Below are 19320 nucleotides of genomic sequence, written 5' to 3'. Positions count from 1 at the left end.
GTACGTGCCGCAGCCGGCCTACGGAGCGCAGCAGCCGCCCACGGCGGCGGGGCAGGCCGCCGCATACGCCGCCGGTCCCGGACCGGTGCCCTACGGATCTGGGGCCGGCGCGGCGCCCTACGGCACGGGTCCGGCAGCAGCGCCGTATGCATTGGGGGCCGGAGCAGCGCCGTATGCGGCGGGGGCTGGAGCAGCGTCGTACGGCTCCGGGCCGGGCGCAGCGCCCTATGCTGCTGGGCTCGGAGCGACAGCGCCGTACGCCGCGGCGCCCGGTGCAGCAGCGCCGTACGCCTCGGCACCCGGGCCCACGTACTCGACGGGCGCGGTGGCGCGCCTGCCGCCCTCCCTCCAGGCCCAGCTCGCGGCGCTGGTGGCCAAGTCTGGCGGCTTCCTGCGTGTGGACCACTTCAACGACGGGCTTGTGGACATGCTGCTGGCAAGTGGCTGTGCAGTGCGGCTGGGGGGGAGGCAGCCGTGGGTGTTGGTACTGCGTCTCCAGCCTGGAGCTGGGGCGGTCGCTTCAGAGCAGGCCGGCAGGCGCTGCTCCGGCGCTGCGACGGTCAGGACGCCTTGCTAGGGGACGCTCGGCGGTCTCACTCAGCCGCCGCCCACCCCTTTTGCCCCCCTCCATACAGGACATGGGCGAGGCGTCTGCAGCGGGGGTGCTGTCCCGCCTGGGCATGAGGGACCTGAGCATGGTGCGGAACATGCCGGGCTACATTTACGGCGCCCTGCGCCAGCCTCCGACAGACGCCCCCCCCACCGGGGCCCCGAGCAGGGGGTTGGAGGCGGGGGGCAGGGGCGGCGGGGTGCGGTACCGACCCTACTGATGCCGCAGGGATTGGCACTCGGCCGGCTGCCTGCGGCAGGGGGATGCCCCTGCGATGATGTCCCATCTGTGACCTCCGGCCACGCCCTTCCACACCATCATTGCTTCCTGACAGTACTTCTGAGCAGCGTGGGCAATGCAACGAGGGGTACACAATGGGCAGAGGGGAGCAGGGCAAGTGGTCAGCGCACAGGACTGGTGTGGGGAGCACATAACATGCCTAGTTGGGGGTGGAAACCTCGACCACGTTCATGGCACACATGGAGCCTGGAGGCCTCCACGCAGCGCCATGCCCGACCTGAGGCTCTATCGATCGATGTAGCCCGTGCCAGAGCAGCGGGCGCAGAAGAGCATGCCGGCGCCGTCGCAAGCTCGGCATGCGTTGGGATGGGACGGCTGCTTCTGAAAGGCAGAGCCCGCCCACTTCCGGTCCGCGCCCTGCCGAGGGGCTCCTCCGGCCTCCATCCTCCCCGAGCCGTTGCACGCGAAACAGCGCACGCCACCCGTTGCCCCGCAGGATGGGCATGGGCGTGCATCTGCCTGCGATGGGTGAGAGATCATGTGGGATTCGTGGGGACTCCAAACACCTGCATGGATACATGCAGAGCACTCCCACCACGCCGGACCTCACCTTGAAGCCGTTGACGAATGCAACTGAGATTGCCACAAACACAGCTCCTCCAACTAAAACGTCCTGGACTCCAGATTGGACAGGGATGGCATGCACCTGTACCGCGCGGGGTCTCCGTGCATGAAGGGCTGAGAAGCACCCGGGACACAGACGTTGGCCAAGAGGCGAGACGGAGGTCATGGCATGGCTAATGGTGTTAATTGAAAGGTCCGAGTGCGAGAGACGTAGGGGCTCGTGTCGCATGAAGCTTGAGACATTGCACCCTGCACCCGTGTTGTCAGTCATGAAGCTCGCGCCCTGACCGCCCGGACGAGATCGTCGCAACTCGTTATCCCACCTTCAGCCAGCCTGCACTTTGGTACCCAAATCCGTGTTCTTATGAAATCTCTGCAATGACCGTTCTCACAGTTGGATGCGGCATCGACCTCGCGGCGAATGCCCGGGGTCGGGCTGTAGCCAGGCCTTTCGCGACTGCCCAGGCTTGTAGACATACCTCGCGCGCGGGCCTCGCGGGTCAAAGAGGCATGCCAGATCCAAGGTCCCGCAAGCGCTTGTCAGCAAGGGCCGTGAGCATGGAGGTGAGACGTACGCTGGCGCGCAAGCTCACGTCACGTGCGACGGAAGGGGTGATACAGTAAGGGCCATGGCAAGACCAAACCATCGCATCATCACCATCCTGGATGCTTCCAGGCCTCGCAGGCAGTCCACGCACCTCCCCATGTCGAGGCGGGGCCGATGGAGACGGTGGAGGTGAACCTGGGCACGCGCACCTACCCCATCTACATCGGGGCCGGGCTCCTGCAGAAGGGCGCCCTGCTGCGCCAGCACATCGCAGGCTCCTCCGCCCTGGTGGTCACCAACGACACGGTGGCCAAGGAGTACCTGGAGCCCACGTTGGCCGCGCTGCATGGCGGGGACAGCGGGATCCGGGTGGAGCACGTTGTGCTGCCCGATGGCGAGCAGTACAAGAGCATCGAGGTGCTGCAGAGGGTGTGGGACAAGGCACTCCAGTCCAGGTGGGTCGGACAGGGGCATGGAGTCAATGGCTGCTTGGGGTCGTAGTCCCATTGTGCCCGAGAGTGCGAGCCGGGCGTGCCTGTGCTGCCCGCGCCTCGAATGCCCAGGCGCTGCACTGCAGTGGGCAGCATCGCCTGCGAGGATTCGTCACGCTGTGCGCGCTGTGTTTGCCGTCTTCTCAAGTCGTCCACCCCTCACCTCGGCGTCAGGCTGGACCGCAACACCACCTTTGTCGCCCTTGGAGGCGGCGTGATCGGCGACATGACGGGCTTCGCGGCGGCCGCCTACCAGCGAGGCGTCGCCTTTGTCCAGGTGCGCTGGCGGTACTGCGTCTGTTCGATCCCATGCACTGGCGTGTGCCTTGTGAGGCACTTCACTCACCCCCTTACTCTCCTCGGCCTGCAGATTCCCACGACGGTGATGGCCCAGGTCGACTCGTCAGTGGGTGGAAAGACCGGCGTGAACCACCCCCTGGGAAAGAACATGATCGGCGCCTTCCACCAGCCACAGTGCGTCCTCATCGACACAAAAGCGCTGGACACCCTGCCCGCCCGGGAGCTGGCCTCTGGCATCTCAGGTTCAGGGATGATTGTGAACGACGGGTGATAGGCGGGGCGGGTATCTGAGGGGTTGAGATGCCTGCCTTGGAATCCAGGTCATGGCTGCAAGCCTTGGTGACATGGCAGCCGGAGGGCTGGATGCGCGCCGGACTTGTTGCGTCAAGGTCTAAGTCTTCCTCGTATTGTCTGAGGCTGCCGTGTGGTGCCAGTGCACGGCAGGCAGAGGAGGTATGCCCTTGGTACGCAATGTTTAGTCATCACGATTGCCATCACGCTCCTGCTGGCCCTGTTCCCTATCTGCAGAGATCATCAAGTATGGCCTGATCAGGGATGCAGAGCTGTTTGAGTGGCTGGAGGCCAACATGCCTCGCCTCCTGGCCAGGGACCCCCAGGTGCCTTCGAAGGGTGGGGGGGGTCGACTTTTGGGGCGGGTTGGAGGACACGGGGCGAAGGCCACACCCTCCGACGGGCACCTCTTGCCGCAACACGCTTCTGCCTCGGGCAGGCACAAGGATGCGCACAGGCTGCACCTGCTGACCATGCATCACTTGCCGCCCCACAATCCCAACCCCCTCTACAGGCGTGGACACATGCCATCCGGCGCTCCTGCGAGAACAAAGCCGAGGTGGTGGCCGCCGACGAGCGGGAGGGCGGCGTGCGTGCCACGCTCAACCTGGGCCACACGTTTGGGCACGCCATCGAGGCGGCCGCCGGCTACGGCGCGTGGCTGCACGGGGAGGCGGTGGCAGCCGGCACGGTGATGGCTGCAGACCTGAGCCGGCGGCTGGGCTGGATAGACGCCGCGCTGGAGGGCAGGACAACGGCGCTCATTGCCGCGGCGGGGCTGCCCACCAGGCCACCAAAGGTGGGCGGCCTGGGGCTGTGTTGAGAGTGGGGGAAGCCGATGGACCTACTCATGGGCGGCAGGTGAAGTATCGATTGCCCTTGTGCAGGACTGTGATGACTTGGCAAAGACCATGGATGCTGCTGGTTGTGCATCCCCGGCCCTCACCCTGCACAACACCATCCCCACCGCCGCAGGGCATGACGCCCGAGGTGTTCATGGGCTTCATGGGCGTGGACAAGAAGGTGGTGGACGGCACGCTGCGCCTCATCCTGCTCAAGGGCCCCCTCGGCGGCTGCGTAATCACCTCGGAGTTTGACGCGGCGGAGCTGCGGGCCACACTGGAGGAGTTTTGCGACGGCGCGTGATCCAAGTGGTTGTGTGCATGCCTTGCTGTTCTTCACTGTGCCTCGCTGTGCATGTCTACGCATGGGGGATACCGGCCTCGGCTGTGATATCGCGTTCCAGGGTCTGCGGTCGTCACTCTGCAAAGCTTTCATTGCGTATGGAAAGCTTGTCAACTGATGTCGCGGCTGTCGGGTGTCAGACAAAGTCTCCAGCTCTGCTTGTGGCTCGAGCATGAGGAGAGAGCCCCACTAGGGCGCGGATGTGGTCCAGCAGGGCCCCTGCCCCCCCCTCTCCAAACCACACCGCCAGCTCCGACGTCGCATCAGGGAGCCTGCGAGCGTCTTCCAGCTCATGGAGCAGGGCCTCGGCTGCCCGGCCGCCGAGGCCCGTGCCCTCCAGGTAGGCGTGGCGCCTGAGCGCGGGTGATGTCGGACCGGCCCCCGTCGCGCCACGCACCGCCTCCAGCGCCGCCGCCGCCTCGGCCGTGGCAGCGGCGCCCTCTGAGGATTCCCGGGGGAAGCGGGCCCTGAGGGTGCTCAGCGTGCACAGCACGGCCGCCGTGCCGTCGCCGCGCTCGCCGCGGGCCAGGTGGAAGCGCGCCAGGTACTTGAGCAGGGGCACGCTGGCGAGGCTGCGGCGGGGGAGGCATCGCCAGTGCACCTGGATGGGGGCGCGGGGACGGTGGGGATGTCAGAGAGTATTCAACAGGGATCTCTCCTGGACGTTAATGGCCCTCTTACGTGACTTGCAGGGTAATGAGAGCCCTGGCGGCTGGCTCAGCGCAGATGCCAGTCATTGGCCATGGGTGTTGAGGCGTGCAAGCGGAGCACTCACCTCCCACAACACCTCCCGCAGCCACCTGTTTCCCGCCCACCTGCAATCCCTCGCGCAGCGACTGGACCGCCTCATCCACCTCGGGGTGAGTCCAGGCCCCTCTCTCCGCCAGCCCCGCCATGTGGAGCTCCAGTGCCTCCACCTGGCGGGCCACGCCCGCCAGCGCCCCGACTGCCCGCTCGAGGCTGGTCCGGTGAGCTGGATCGGTGCCATCCTTCCTGCATCGGCTGCAAACTCCGCTCCCGGCAGGAACCTCCCACGCGGAGGTCAGGCGTGCGGGCAGGCGGGTGGGAACCAGCACGGACCCTGTGCAGCCGGGGGTGAAGGGGCAGCGCAGCCCCGTGAGCTCGGCGTCCTCCTCTTCGCTGCCATTCACGCAGTCCCGGCAGGCGCAGCGGAAGCCGTAGGTGCCCTCCAGGATGGCCCGGCGCTGCGGCCGGCTCATGGCTGCCGCGCTGGCGCCATAGCAGTGCCAGAGCGGCGTGCCAGCTGAGGTTGCAGCCACTGCATTCATGCAGAGAGTCAGTCCCTGGGATGGAAGGCAGGGGGGTCCAGGGGGAGAGACCCTTGTAAGCAAACAGCATGGTGCTGCTGCACCGAATTCCCAAGCGAGTAATGCATGCACCCAGCACCGGTACCGGAGATGAGTGAGATCCGGCGCTCCCTCGCCAAAGACTGGAGCGTGCACGGACCTCATCTGGGCTTTTGAAACGTAGCACAGTACAACCTGGCTCCCAGGATTTTGGCCACCCATCCCTGATCTTCCTGGGTAACACACCCACCCTCTCCCACCACAGGCCTCACATCAAAGTATACGGAGATGCTCGGCCGGCAGGCATGGTTTGCCAGACTGGCGGTGGGGTAGACCGCCTGGGCATAGGCCGTGTCCCGCCCCGAGTTCCAGGGTGGGTGCAGCCCAAAGGCATTCAGCCGCACCTGGCCCGAGGCGCGGAACACTGCTGTCGCCAGGCCGAGGAGTGGAGCCTCGTCCTCGGCCCTCAGGCTCCTGCCCTCGGCCCCGGCCCAGCACAGCGCGGCCAGGCAGGCCGCCGCAGCCGCCACCAGCCTCTCCTCGGCGCTGAACAGGTGCGTGCCGCAGGCCAGGCCGGCCAGCGCGCTGGCCTGCGGCGCGGGCACGCCCCCGCTGCGTCAGCACCAGCCTGAGCGCCAGGAGGGAGTTGGCGGGCAGCAGGCGGGACCACGCGCGGCCGCACTCCCGCCCGCCCGCCTGGTGGAAAGGGTGGCCAGTGCGGCGAGGCGGGGCGTGCAGAACAGGGCCAGGGGGCACGCGAGGCGAGGGGTGGACGGCGCGCCTGGGGGGGTGCCCGAGCAGCGTGCCGCAGCGTGCGCAGCGCTGCAGACGGACGGAAAGAAGAGGAGGGAGGAGCGGTCATGCATGCCCCCTGGTGGGTGAGGACTGGGGTTGGGGAGGGTGACGTCCTGCCTCTTTGTGGAGACGAAGGAGTGGCGACTCCAGGCTTTCAGCCCCTCCAAACAACCTGCTGATGACGGCGATGCCAGTTCTATTACCCTCTTTCCCCCACTGTGCCTTACCTCCTGGCTGGCAGCACGACCCAGCACCCAGGCTGCTGGTGCCTCACGCAGTACGCACTCCCCACGGGACACTTGCCTCGTGGCGACCAGCTCTCGGCCGAGGCGAGGATCCTGCGCCTGCCTGCCCCCGACAGCAGGCTGGGACGGGGCGGGACTGGCCGCTGCTTGCCTCAGGCTCCCATCAGTGTCAGGCCCCGAAGCACGCTCAGCGCAGGCCGGAGCACCACCTCTGGCCATGTTTTCTACCCCTCCGACAGCCGTCCTGCATCTGGCCACGGCCGCCTCGACATCCGGCCCGGGCGCAGATGCCTGTGCTGCCAGCGCATCCACCAGTGCCCCCGGCCAGTCCTCAAGGGCCATGCGGGCGCTGGACCGGCGGAAGGCCGCCTTGGCATTGGCTGGGTCCAGGGTGAGGGCCTGGCCGGCATCCTCCTCGGCCGCCGTGGCCTGCCCCCGCCTCAGCCAGCAAAGGGCCCTGTTGGAGTAGGCCTGGGCGGCCTGGACGGGCCAGGCCCGAGCGTCCAGCCAGTGCAGGCACTCGTCATACTCTTTCGTTGCGTCCTCGTACAGCCCAGCCTTGAAGAAGGAGTTGCCGGCGTCCTTGTGGCGCAGGGCGCGCTCGTGATCCGGACAGGCCCCTGGGACACTCCGGTCTAGCAACTGGTTCAGGATGGTCTCCAGATGCCGATGCCTGCAGAGCGCATCCCAGACGGCGGTAATGTACGTTTCTTCATCGCCCTCCTGCCCCGCAGCGGGCCGGGTCCCTAGAGATACGTCGGCACGTAGGCTGTCCAGCAGGCCACCAATACCGGCCATGGTGGCGGATGGGGGCGGCCGCCGTTACCCCGCTCATGGGACGGCTTGCATCGATAGTATAGCATTTGGATCCATTGAGATCTGTGCTCAAACCCGGCGGTTCCCAGGGAACTGTCGTTGCTGGTCTGGGTGGTGATACTACCCTACAACTCGCCCTTGTCTTTACATCGACCCACTCTTGTACTCGACGGAAGACACGCTCTTGGGAGCTAGACTGCTCAATAAAATTACCCGTACCCAAAGCAGTCTCGTCGGCTTTACATTCAATCCAATTGGGATATATCACGACGTCTGAGCTGTTGTGCAAGGCATTGCAAATTCACGGGACACTACAGGTGATTGGGGCAGGCAATGGCGAGCCGGGCGAGGAGCCCACGGAGTACAGGGAGAGTGAGCAGAGAAAACGTGTCAGGTCAATGTCGTCCAAGATGGACGGGCATGGTGGGTCGGGTGCGCTCACTCACAGAAGGGGGATCAGGGGCGGAGTGCTTTCAGGGCCGCCACCACCTGTGGCCTCAGGAGGTCAAACTTGAGGACAAGGGACATGCCCCAATGGAACCAGCCGAAGCATTCCCCGCCATTGGCATATGGCTGCTCGGGACAGGTCAGGTTCTCGAGCAACGCCACCTTCTCCGAGTCGTTGAATCGGTGGTACTGGGAGTTCGGGGCTCGGATCACCTGCAAGGGTTGTGAGGGGAGGATGGGGGAGGGGGGGGGGAGGTGATGGGCTTGCGCACCACAGTCGGTGCAGCAGGATCACAGGAAGGCATCTCAGCATGCTCGGCCCGGCGCGGGCAGGCAGGCCCCTGCGTGGGGATGTGTGTGCAGGACTTGCTCCGTCGCCAATTCCAAACCAAAGCGCCTGCCACAGCGCACATCGTAGTTGAAGAAGACCTTGGTGCGGTCGTCGTTGGTCACCACCCCCAGCTGGATGTCGATGTCGAAGGCCTTCCGGATGCCCTGCACCCAAACATGCTGGTCGTGGGGATCCTTGACAGCCCACTGCACCAGCTCCACGGCATGCGCCCCCTGCATGAGGGTGGAGGGTGTGAAGTGTGAAACCGGGGGCACTCATGCAATGACGGGGCAGGGGTGCGAGCGCCTGCGCCATCAGTTGACCGAACCGGACAGAGGTGGTCGAAGGGGAAACGTGGGCGCACCAAACCAGCGCACAATTCTTGGTTTGCCGACTTGGCCCTCGCAATGCTTGGCGGGGGAGGAGCTCCCACAACCCCCATGCTCCCTCCACATGCCCCGTGCCACCCACCCGCGGCAGGAAGAAGACGTGGGCCATGGCGGCGCCATGCGCCCAGATGTAGACCGAGCTGTTCCAGACCACGGCCGCCTGCTCCCGCAGCGTGCCCTTGAGGTACACCACCTCCACCACCACCCGCTCCGGTCCCGCCTCTCGCACGGAGGGCAGGGACAGGATGTGGTCCTTAATGGTCTCCGCGTTCAGCAGCGACCGCCCCGCCTCGTAGTGCCGGTTCACTATGGTGATGCGGACCGGGTCGGTCGGCGCCTGGGGTGGTTGGGGAGGGAGGAGGTAGTTTGGAAGAGGGAAGAATTGTGTGGGGGAGGGGGCAAGGACGCGGGGAGCAGAAAACAGGAGTAGTACCCGCGGATCGCTGCATGCACGATTCGAGCAGCGAATGCAAAACTCGCTGGCGCCCTGGTCCAGAGGCAAGCCGCCATCGGTCAAGGCCCTGCAGCCAAGCAGCCCGCACCCGCTCGTTGACAAAGTCATGGTTGAGGCAGGCGGCCACTTGCTCCCGGTAATGCTTCATGTACTTGAGGGCGGGCGGGTCCTTGAACCTGGCCTGCCACTCCTCTTTCTTCTGGTGGTAGAAGCGGACGTTGCGGGGCAGGCCCACCACCGCCTTCTCCATCAGGATCGGCTGGTGGTAGGGAGGGGGGGGGGAAGGGTACCCTTGAGCACCATTCATCGGTCCAGGCTTTATCATATGCACATCCTCCAGCACATGTGCCTGGCAGGGATCCCGTTCTTGAGCCGATACCACACGGGGTCCCCATCACAAAGCAGGGCAGGCCTGCCAGGACGCTGCAACACCCACACAGCTCGCACCGCCGACTCACCCGCGACCCGGTGTCTTGCAGGTTGAGGACGGGCTGCGGGCTGATGCACTGCAGCAGGTCCACGATGGCTTGCGGCGCATTGAAGACATAGCCCTTGGGGTGGTTGACCCCGGACTTGTTCACCCAGAACAGCCGCAGGTCCTGCGACGCCTGCCGCACCGGGGTTTGCAGATGGTGGGCGACAGCAATGGTTGGGCAACGTGGTGCCGGCAGAGCAGCAGCAGCCACGCCACAACCTCATGAGACTCACTTCATGCGTGCATATGCCCAGGGCCCGGCAGATGGAGTAGTGCATGGTAGGCACGATCTCGGTGAAAAGGTGGTAGTAGTTCAGGGGGTGCTGCTGGTGAAAGAGACCGGCCCTGCGAACCACCTCCACTTCCTGGCGTGGGCGAATATGTACAGGGATTGGGGAGACCTGCACCACACCTTTTAACCAATGTTTGCCGGGATGTTGAGAGCACCACAGGACCCTTTAGGCTGGTCTGGCATCTTGTGCCCCGTTTGATACTGCCCATCCCCCTCCGAGTCTCTCCTCCCCCTCACCCTCCAGAGAGTGAGGGGCAGATTCCCTGGCTGGGTCATGCTGATGGCGAGGTGCTGGTCGCCCTCATACACCTTTTCCCAGCTGATGAAGATGGGAGGCAGCTCCTCCTGCTTGCTACTCACATAGTGAAGTGTCTGGTTCACGATGAGGAGGTTGGAGAACACACACATGCGCTGGTCGGGGAAATCCGGGTGCTCCTCCGAGCACTGTGTGGGAGGGAGGTGAACAGATCCAGGGTGAAGGGTGGCCAGATCACCTCCAGATCAAGTTCAATGCGCAACAATGGTCCCAGATCTGGTGTCTGGACCCTGCAGGGGAGGGTCGACAGCCCACCGTGTATGTCGACTCCACCGGCGAGATAGGCCCAACGCGGTGCTGCACACCACGCGGTGCATCCTCGGTCTGCGCCGTATTCGAATGGGTGATCAGGTCAAGTGTTGGAATTTGATGAAATTTGGACTCCCGCACCCCTTCCCGACGTCCACTCACATAGATTCGTAGGGGTGAGGAGCGAAGGATGACGAGCGAGATGAGGACAAAGACAGCAAAGACCGGCTTCAGCAGTGCCATGCCTTTGCGTTTATCAGGCGCCCAAAGGCGCATATCACCATACTGATGCGCTACATACTCGAGTCGACATTATGGTGCGGTGTAAAATTTGTGGGTGCGTGATGTTCCGGGTGGACACTCAACCGCCAGGAGTCGAGGGTCGCGCGCGGGCGGGCACTCCCCAGATCGCGCGATCGCAGTTCGACCGCTAAGCCACCGAGGAGACAAGCTCACATGGTCCAACGGTCCTTGGAGTCGTGGCAATGTATTTACGGGAACCTGGGTAGGCTCCGATATGTCGCCCGGCGCGTCTTCAGCTTCGGAGGACAGTGAGGACGAGGAAGAGCTCAATGAGCTGCAGGCACTGCAAGATGAGCTGGCAGCCCTACGCAGTGTACTTGGAGAAGCGTACAGAGAGGTGGGCTGTGATGGCAACCGCATATGGAGTCCAGCAGCGGCGCCGAAGCCGTTGTTGCCCTCAGTGGCGGGTCAGAAACTAGATCAATAGCCCGGCATTCCACAGGAGGGCGGGCGCATCGCCGTGGAAGCCAGCGGTGGGGATGCATCTCCGGACGAGAGCCCCAGTGCTGGTGGTGCTGAGGAGATCGAGCCAGAGAGCCGGCAGGTTCCTGCGGAGACAGGTGGGCAGCCTCTTCATCATCTTGTGGGAATCGTGAATGACTTGCCACCTCGCCACACCCTGCGCCTCGGGCCTCAACTTGCACGTCATGCTTCCACAGAAGATAGGAGGGAACACGAGTCGCCTTCTATCGGAGCAGAAATTGGTGCCTGGCCAGGTGATGCGCGCCATCCTCGTGCAGGTGCCCTCCGAGCGGCGCTCGCGGCCAACCGAGCCATTCAGGCTCGCCTGAGGCGGCTCTTGGAGTCCATCGAGAGCGCGGCGTCCAGGAACGCAGATGCAGAGGCGTGCGTGGCCGCGCTCCGGGCTCGCAAGCGGCAGGCGGGGGCGCTGCGGAGCGCCTCCAGCGGCCTGAAGGTGCTTGGGCCTGAGGCTGAGAGAGTATCATGTGCTTCACACCAGTAACTGGCTGCGGGGTTCACCCTGGAATTGCAAGGTTCCGACAAGGCTGTGCGGTGGACGCGTATGATTGACGAAGCCCACCCCAACCCCTGCCGCTCGATGCTTCCCGTCCACAACCTGCCCCTGCATCCCCCAGGAGCCGGCCTTCCCGGTCCCATCCCGGGCCTGGGCGGTGGGCGACGAGCCGCCGCCGCTGCACCCAGAGGCTGCCGTGCTGGCACCGGTGTACCGGTATCTGCCTCACACCTTCCCGTCCACGGCGCTCTCCAGGGAGGATGCCGCACGGCTCCGGGGTGCCGTGATCCAGCTGGTGCAGGTGCGTGGCAACTCGGACTGGGGCCAGGGACGGTGTCGGCCGCATGCTACCCGTCGAGGCACTGCTGTGTGGCAGGACTCGTGTGGTCGACGCTGCGTGCCCTGGGCGAGTGGCCACTCGCGCTCCCGGTCCCTCGACCCGCGTGAGAATGCCCCGGATTCGCCGAACCCGGCACCCGGCGCAGGAGAAGCGCACCAATGCCGTGCTGGAGGCCGTGGAGGCGGAGCTGGCGGCCGGCCAGCCCCTCACCCCCGCGGACATCCAGGCTCGGTGCGCGGGCGTGGAGGCTTTGACCCTGGACGACCCTGGCGTGGAGGCGGCCACCCTGGCCTTTGACCGCGGCGACTGGCAGGTGGTCCAGCAGCGGGCGGGGGTCGCGTCGGGCGCGTCGGGGTGCCGCCTGGGCTGGGTCAACGGCCTGCGCCCCGGCCTGCGCCACGATGCCTATGAGCCGGAGGAGGACGCGGCTCTGGCAGATGCCGTGGCCCGCCTCGGGGTCCACCAGGTGCGGGCGACTGGCTGTGGCTTGAGGAGGGGGAGGCGTTGCTTGTGAGGATGATTTCCTTGCAAGATGCTGGTGTCGGGTTCTCCTCAAGGAGCCCTGATTGCCACATGAGGAGTCATCCTCTGCTCGGCTGTACACAAGCAACCAGCCTGAGTGCCTTGCCCACACCCATGCAGTGGCCGGCAGTGGCGGCTGAGCTGGGAGGGAAGCGCACCGCGATCGCAAGCCTGCGTCGGTGGCTGGAGCTGGAGAGGCGGGCCTCTTCGGCGCCGAGGAGTCAGGAGGGGGCGGCCGGACCCGTGCCTTCCGGCATGGAGGCCGGGACGGCCGGGCCCTCTGCCGGCCCAGCGCGGCAGGGGGGTGAGCTGAGTCCGGACCAGCTCTCACTGCTGGCGCGGCTGATGCAGCGCCACGGTCCTCGGTGGAAGGTGATCGAGTGCGATCTGATTGGCCTTACCACACACATGCGTCGGGATTCACGTCTGCAGACCAGGCCCACCCCCTCAGCTCGTCATGGAACCCACGCCTGGTGATGCTGGCCCTACGATCTGTCACTCGTGCCTCCCCCCGCCATCTGCCCTGCAGATGCTGGCGGAGAAGATGGGGCCTGGCTGGGACAGGCAGAGCCTTATGCACGCCTGGCGACGGCACACCCAGCGGGGCTCTTTGGGTGGCGGCACAGCCACGCCACGGAGGGGGAAGTGGACCGCCTCGGAGGACGACGCTCTGCAGCGGGTGGGTGGCTGGGGTCCGCGTCATTGGTGGTGTTATATAGGGATGGCGGCTTCCTGAACAGAACGGCAGGGTGGGAGAATGGTCTGGGATGTGAGACACCCCGCTGGATTCATCAGGGTTTTGTCTGTCCCTGCACTCTTTAAACCACTTTTCACCTACTCCCACTCGAGCAGGCCATCGCCCTGCATGGCAAGACGTGGGTGGCTGTGGCAAGGCTGGTGCCGGGCAGGTCGGATGTGCAGTGCCGCGAACGATGGATGAACGTGCTCAATCCGGACGTGACCAGCACCGCTCCATTCACTGCCGAGGTGCATGGAGCCGGCGGACGGGAATCGGGGGTCAGGGGTGCGTGGTGTATGCTTTGCGCTGCACACCCGGAATTTTGGGATATCGTAGCACAGTCTTGACTGGACAGAGCGCCGTGGTGGGGGAGCACCATATGACCCTCCTTGATCCCTATTCACGCGCATATACATGCAGGAGGACGCTACGATCCTCAAACAGGCTCACCTGGTCAGACGGGTGAGTGAGTGTCTGCGCAGGGCAGGAATATGTGGTACCAAGGTTTGCTGTCTTCACTGCCTGCCCTTGAGTACAAAACCCCTCGGCATCATTCCAAAGTTACCATGTCAGCCACATCAGGTCTTGCTCAGCCCTACATCATCCCTCGCAAAGCTCCATCCCTGTCTCACCCCACCTCTCCAATGACACCTTTCCCCCCTTTCCAGCCCAATGGACGTGTCAAGTGGGCTGCCATCGCAGCGCTTCTCCCCGGGCGAACGGACAAGGCAGTGGCCATGCGCCATGCCCGTCTCCTCAAGCGGTGCGTTATGTGCAGGTGCCAGAGGATGATGGATGGCCTGGCGGTATACATGGGTGGGCAGCTGCCCGTGCACGCCTGCCACACTTGTACAGTCGGGAGAGGGAGACTGCGCATCACTCTTTACAGCCTGCCGGAGAGCTTCAAGACTGCGAGCATGGCGCCAATCTTCCCCTTTGGACGCTCACCCACAGGGAGGCAACAGTGGAGGCTGGATCGGGCATCTGCCCGGGAAGCGAGCATACTGATGCGCCTCCCAGCTCAACACAGTCTGGCGACGAGGATGATGCCTCGCGGGCAGCCGCCGAGCCAGAAGCAGACTGGCGTCCTGGCGGCCCAACAGGCAACGCACCGCCTGCCTGCACGACAAAAATGGCGCCCTGCTCAGCGGCAGCGGCCGTCGGGCGGCAGGTGTGGGTGTGGTGGGTGGAGGAGGCCGGCAGCAGCAAGGGGAGCATGTACAGGGGGCGCATCGACGCCTACGACGCTGCAAGCGGTGGGTGCCAGTGTTTGAGAGGGATGAGTTCGGGATTTCGACTGTTTGTACATCGAGAGGGAAAGGGGAACCGTACATCAGGGAATTGCAGGGACAAGAGCGTATCATGTCTCCACTGTGAGGCCTGCTCTGCTCAAGCGCTGTTATGTCATATGGCACTACAGGGCAGCACAGCGTGGTGTATGAGCAGGATGGCAGCTGTGTCAAGGAAACGCTCCTCACAGAGGTCGTGGCATGGGAGGACGGGAGTGTCACCGGGCCGGGAGCTGTGTGGAAGGCGGTGTCCCTCTGATGCGCATCTGGGGTCATGGATGACGGCCGATGAATCCTCCTTGATTGTTATGAAATCCCTGCACTCCCATTGTCTGATGACCCAAAGCATGCAAATACCCCACTTCCATTTGCTTTGAGTGTCAAACTGGTATTGCAACAGCTGAATCAAGGTTCAGGCCGAAAAACGTCAGAGCGCAAAAGGGGCCTGAGGAGCGCTGGAAAGGCGTCGAAACACTGTCACCAACATTTGCACGGCAAACAAGTGCGTGGCCTCGATACAAAAGGTCAGTATACAGAGCAGTAGCATTGGGTCAAGCGAGTGCGGGCGTCGGTCCCGCAGCCAGCGCGGCTTGTTTCCGCCCCAGGCCCGCCGCTGCCGCAGCGGCGATGGCCATGGGGTACTGATACTGTAGCAGGTACTGCGTGGCTGCCCTCCAATCCCACAGGCCCACCTCCTCCCTGGCGGCGGCGGCCACCTGGGCCCTGCATGCGTGAATGGAAGGGGTGTTGGTATTACAGCGGTGACGGGTACTGGGCGCCTGTCTCGTCAGTGTCTTCTGAAAACAGACCTCATCTCCTCACCATCACAGTTTGCCCCACCCTGTCCAGCCCTTTGCGGGCACCGCACATTCCCTACACGTGGCCCACAAGGCCCGCACCTGAGCTGGTCGTTAGCCACTAGCTTCTGCACAGCCGCCACAGCCGCTGCCACGTCCCCAGATCGGTACAAGAACCCTGTCACCCCAGGCTTGCAGAGGATGTCCGGGATGCCCCCAGCCTCCACTGCCACGACGGGCGTCCCCGAAGCCATCGATTCTAGCACCACAAACCCTGTCGATCATGAGTGCAAAGGAGAGACAGGGGTTGGCCTTGGCTGCGGAACCTGACACACTCGCATGGGCATTGGCCTTGGGTCATGGCCCCTTGCCCGAGCCTGTCAGGAGCCGCATCAGCACGCACCCCTTTCCATCCAGTTCCTCCACCTGGACACCACCTCTCACTCACCCAGCGTCTCGCTCTCGGAGGGCATGACAAAGACGTCTGCCGAGGCGTAGGCGGCGGCCAGCTCTGCGCCGTGCAGCATGCCCACAAAGGTCGTGGCGGTGCCGGCAAAGTGCGCCTCCAGCGCTGCACGCTCCGGCCCGTCGCCCACGAGCGCCAGGCGTGCACCGGGCACGCCCTTGAGCACGTCCTGTGAGGTGTGGAGTGCGGGGGTGAGGCAGAGGTGAGTCGAGGCGTGAGGGGGCAGAAGGGGCTGTCAGCCGGTAGAGCTTCAACATTCAGGATTCCTCGACTCACGTCGCAAAGGATGCAAGTCGACGAGCCCTTGCACAGGCCCGCCGGCATCACCAGCGCTCGTCCCCCTCTCCCCCACCCCCTCCCTTGCCCCTCAACATGGGAGCCCACCTTGAGGAAGGTGAGGTTCTTCTCCACGCCCAGCCGGCCCACGCAGAGCAGGAGGGGCCCCTCGCCATGGCTTCCCAGCATCTTTCGGCGGGCCTCTTCGCTGGCAAAGCGCGGGTTGAAGGTGTCGCAGCAGACGCCCTTCTTCCACACCTGGATGGCGGCGGGGGGCGCCACCGCGGCCCGCTCCAGCACCCCCTTCATCACGCCGGAGGTCACCAGGGTCAGCGCCGCTGCTCGGTGGAAGTACTGCAGCACCCGCCACAGCGCGGGGACCAGCAGCTGCATGTTGTACCTGCGCCATCGGCGCAGGTGGGGCAGGGTGTCCGTGCAGGGGCACTTGCACGCCAGGGTGCGAGGCGGAGAGCAAGCGGCTTCTTCAGGGCTCGCCCAGGGTCCCGAGGCAAACCCCAGAGGCTTGCGGGGATGCCACCCCCCCATGACCCTGGCCCGCAAACAGCCATGGTGTCGATCATCCCCCCCCCGTAGTACCTTGGCATGTAGTCGGGCACGTGGGTGTGGTAGGCGTAGACCAAGGGGACCTTGAGCAGACGGGCGTAAAGCAGGCCGGCCAGGATCATGGTGCCGGGGGAGGTGCAGTGCACAATGTTGGGCTGGAAGGACCTGCGTGTTACAGGGTGGGAGTTGAAGGCTTGAGTGAATCGGGATCGGCAAAGCCAGGAGAGGCCGTGGCGGAAGCTACAGCAAAGCATGGTCTGGACAGACTCCGAACTAAAACCACATGGGCAGTGGTCGCCAGCACACAGTACACACCTCAAGCGCTTCAGGGGTCTGGTAGCTCAAGCGACTGCCTTCCCCACTGCTCTCACTCTCACAACCCCTCCCCCCCACACACACACACAATTGCCCGCGGAACGCACTTGACCTCCTTGTAGATGCGTGGGGACAGCCCAAAGGTGAGCGGCAGCTTTGCATACCAGGGAAAGGCAAAGGACATGGCCTCCACCACCTTGGCCCCGCAGAACTCTTCAGGCTGGCGCTGGGAGTCGTCGGTGGAGGCGACGCTCTGCGCAAAGGTGGCAATGGGAGCCTCGGGTGAGGATGTGACGCTGCAGGGATGCACAGGCAAGCCCAGGCACCGTCTGGACAAACACTCGGTCAAGCACAGTGCGGCACGTGCCGCACGTCCTGGAAGTCCCCGCGCCCTCCAGGCCTCACCTTGCCCGGGGTAACAATGAGCACCTCACACCCCAGTTCCTTCAGGTACCGGATGGTGTTGCGGTACCGGTTCATGTAGCCACACACGTAGGTGAAGGGGGAGGGTTCCACCAGGATGCAGATGCGTTTGGGAGGGGCGGGCAGGCCCATGGCTTGCATGTCTGTAGAGGCCACGGCACCCCGGGCTCTCATCGTCACTGCACGCCCTGATCGGGGAACCTGCGAACCGAAGAGCCTGGGATGGCCTGCATGTGTAATAAAGAGGCAAGCGTTTATTCAGAGCGTGGCAGGTTTGAGTCCTTTGAAGACTCCGAACCCGTGTGTCGGGTGTGGAGGTTTGGAACTCATGCACGCTCCCCTTCTCACCATGGGCGTCTCTCAAAGGTTTAGGGAGACTGCCATGCCGCCAAACTTGGCCTGTCTGGGCCATTGATGCGCCAAAGGTGGAAAAGCGGATGGTCCACTTGCTCGAGGGTCGTGTTGCAGCCAGGGCGGGGCGTTGCCCGTACACCACCGCAGAGCACATAAGTGCCCCTAGCTTATCGGCTGCAACACATTACATCTCCCAGCTGAGGTTTGCTGTCGACACAGGTGTGCGAGGGAGCAGATTCCTGTTTTGATTCACCCGGAAGAAATTGTGACATGCGACACAGCACAGGTTTGGGGGAGCCAAGCAGCACGTCCCTCCCGGCCCTTGCACTGGCATGGTCGATGCCAGATAACATCCACCGAACACTGTTCAAACCTATAAGCTGCATCCACTGATCACCGCCCCCCAGGGTGTAGGAAGGTGGGTAGGACTTACGGAAGACTGAGTCCGTCCCATACTGCACATTCCCACACTTACTGGGTCTCCGAGACGTGCACGCACGATGGCGAGCTGGTGGCAGGGTCTCATGGACTGGATCCGAAGGTTGGCGGAGTCGGCGATGTGTGGAGGGACTGGCCGAGGGAGGGGCCGTGCGGGGTTCCTTTTTGTTGGTTCTGAGAACTCGGCGGGAGACTTTCCTTTCTGGCGTACTCCTGGGGTATGACATCGTGACTCCCTTTCCCCCAATTTGTCAAACCGATCACAGCGTCCTCCATGCACCGATCACGGCTTGATGGGGCTCTAGGGTGACACAACCTTGGCCGCCTGAGATCCCACCCCTCCCCTCCCCCCTTGCCTCTCCCATCCCTCCCCCCAGCCTCTTCTTCACCAAGGAGATGGAGCTCTCCCTGGTGGGGCTACAGAACGCGGGAAAGACCTCCCTGGTGAACGTGCTCACCACCGGCAGCTTAGCGGAGGACATGGTGCCCACCGTCGGCTTCAACATGCGCAAGGTCACACGCGGCGGCATCACCATCAAGCTATGGGACCTGGGTGGCCAGACCCGGTTCAGGTCCATGTGGGAGCGCTACTGCCGTGGCGTGCAGGCCATCGTCTTTGTCGTCGACTCGGGCGACGTGGATGGGCTGGAGGCGGCGCGCGTTGAGCTGCACGAGCTGCTGGGCCGGCCCAGCCTGGCCGGCATCCCGCTCCTAGTCCTGGGCAACAAGAACGACCTGCCGGAGGCCCTGTCCGCAGCAGAGCTCACCGCCAAGCTGGAACTGGAGGTATGGCTTTTTGTTTTGGGGAGGAAGGGGAGAGAAATCTTGCAGCAAGGCTTCAGGGCTCCTGACGTTTTGGAGCCTGGGCCTGCACCTCCCACCACTCCTGCCCTGACCCCAGCATCCCCCGCCCCCCTCCCCCCCCGCACACTCACACCCTGCAGGCCATCAAGGGGCGGGAGGTGTGCGTGTACAGCATATCCTGCAAGCGCCAGTCCAACATCGACGTCACCCTGACGTGGCTCACCAAGCACGCCAAGAGCTGAGGCGGGTTGCTTGGTGCATGCGTGGGGCGGGGGGGGGGCCTTCCATCCGCCCACCCCGAGCACCCTTT

At 64.3% G+C, this 19320-nt stretch overlaps 7 protein-coding genes across 7 annotated transcripts; 3 read left to right on the top strand and 4 right to left on the bottom strand.

The window, feature by feature from the left end:
• Positions 1–2195: 2195 nt before the first annotated feature.
• F751_5849 (3-dehydroquinate synthase) lies at positions 2196–4249 on the top strand (the record flags this gene model as incomplete). Its single annotated transcript, XM_011398368.1, has 6 exons — positions 2196–2476; positions 2687–2789; positions 2883–3054; positions 3341–3429; positions 3618–3902; positions 4079–4249. The coding sequence occupies 6 exons, from the start codon at positions 2196–2198 to the stop codon at positions 4247–4249; spliced, it is 1101 nt and encodes a 366-aa protein (XP_011396670.1).
• F751_5850 (hypothetical protein) lies at positions 3288–3578 on the bottom strand (the record flags this gene model as incomplete). Its single annotated transcript, XM_011398369.1, has 1 exon — positions 3288–3578. The coding sequence occupies one exon, from the start codon at positions 3576–3578 to the stop codon at positions 3288–3290; it is 291 nt and encodes a 96-aa protein (XP_011396671.1).
• Positions 4250–4424: 175 nt separating the features above from the next.
• Positions 4425–7433, bottom strand: F751_5848 (Mitochondrial import receptor subunit TOM34; the record flags this gene model as incomplete). The annotated part of the gene is made up of 4 exons (XM_011398367.1): positions 4425–4889; positions 5104–5592; positions 5868–6185; positions 6894–7433. 4 exons carry the CDS (start codon positions 7431–7433, stop codon positions 4425–4427), a joined length of 1812 nt encoding a protein of 603 aa, XP_011396669.1.
• Positions 7434–7907: 474 nt separating this feature from the next.
• F751_5847 (hypothetical protein) lies at positions 7908–10680 on the bottom strand (the record flags this gene model as incomplete). Its single annotated transcript, XM_011398366.1, has 8 exons — positions 7908–8111; positions 8310–8462; positions 8701–8955; positions 9161–9331; positions 9531–9680; positions 9781–9912; positions 10077–10283; positions 10567–10680. 8 exons carry the CDS (start codon positions 10678–10680, stop codon positions 7908–7910), a joined length of 1386 nt encoding a protein of 461 aa, XP_011396668.1.
• Positions 10681–10921: 241 nt separating this feature from the next.
• On the top strand, positions 10922–14832 carry F751_5846 (Myb-like protein L; the record flags this gene model as incomplete). The annotated part of the gene is made up of 10 exons (XM_011398365.1): positions 10922–11044; positions 11489–11623; positions 11805–11984; positions 12169–12489; positions 12666–12917; positions 13075–13224; positions 13398–13532; positions 13953–14047; positions 14239–14369; positions 14705–14832. 10 exons carry the CDS (start codon positions 10922–10924, stop codon positions 14830–14832), a joined length of 1650 nt encoding a protein of 549 aa, XP_011396667.1.
• A 292-nt stretch (positions 14833–15124) lies between these two features.
• On the bottom strand, positions 15125–17546 carry F751_5845 (GDP-mannose-dependent alpha-mannosyltransferase; the record flags this gene model as incomplete). Its single annotated transcript, XM_011398364.1, has 7 exons — positions 15125–15296; positions 15473–15644; positions 15819–16005; positions 16221–16512; positions 16710–16841; positions 17099–17244; positions 17397–17546. The coding sequence occupies 7 exons, from the start codon at positions 17544–17546 to the stop codon at positions 15125–15127; spliced, it is 1251 nt and encodes a 416-aa protein (XP_011396666.1).
• Positions 17547–18602: 1056 nt separating this feature from the next.
• On the top strand, positions 18603–19252 carry F751_5844 (ADP-ribosylation factor-like protein 8; the record flags this gene model as incomplete). Its single annotated transcript, XM_011398363.1, has 2 exons — positions 18603–18992; positions 19151–19252. 2 exons carry the CDS (start codon positions 18603–18605, stop codon positions 19250–19252), a joined length of 492 nt encoding a protein of 163 aa, XP_011396665.1.
• Between the last annotated feature and the right edge of the window lie 68 nt (positions 19253–19320).

This window comes from Auxenochlorella protothecoides, assembly GCF_000733215.1.
Source record: "Auxenochlorella protothecoides strain 0710 unplaced genomic scaffold scaffold70, whole genome shotgun sequence".
Lineage (NCBI taxonomy): Eukaryota > Viridiplantae > Chlorophyta > Trebouxiophyceae > Chlorellales > Chlorellaceae > Auxenochlorella > Auxenochlorella protothecoides.
The sequence above is the reverse complement of the archived record's forward strand: the minus strand, read 5'-3'. Positions and strand labels throughout refer to the sequence as shown.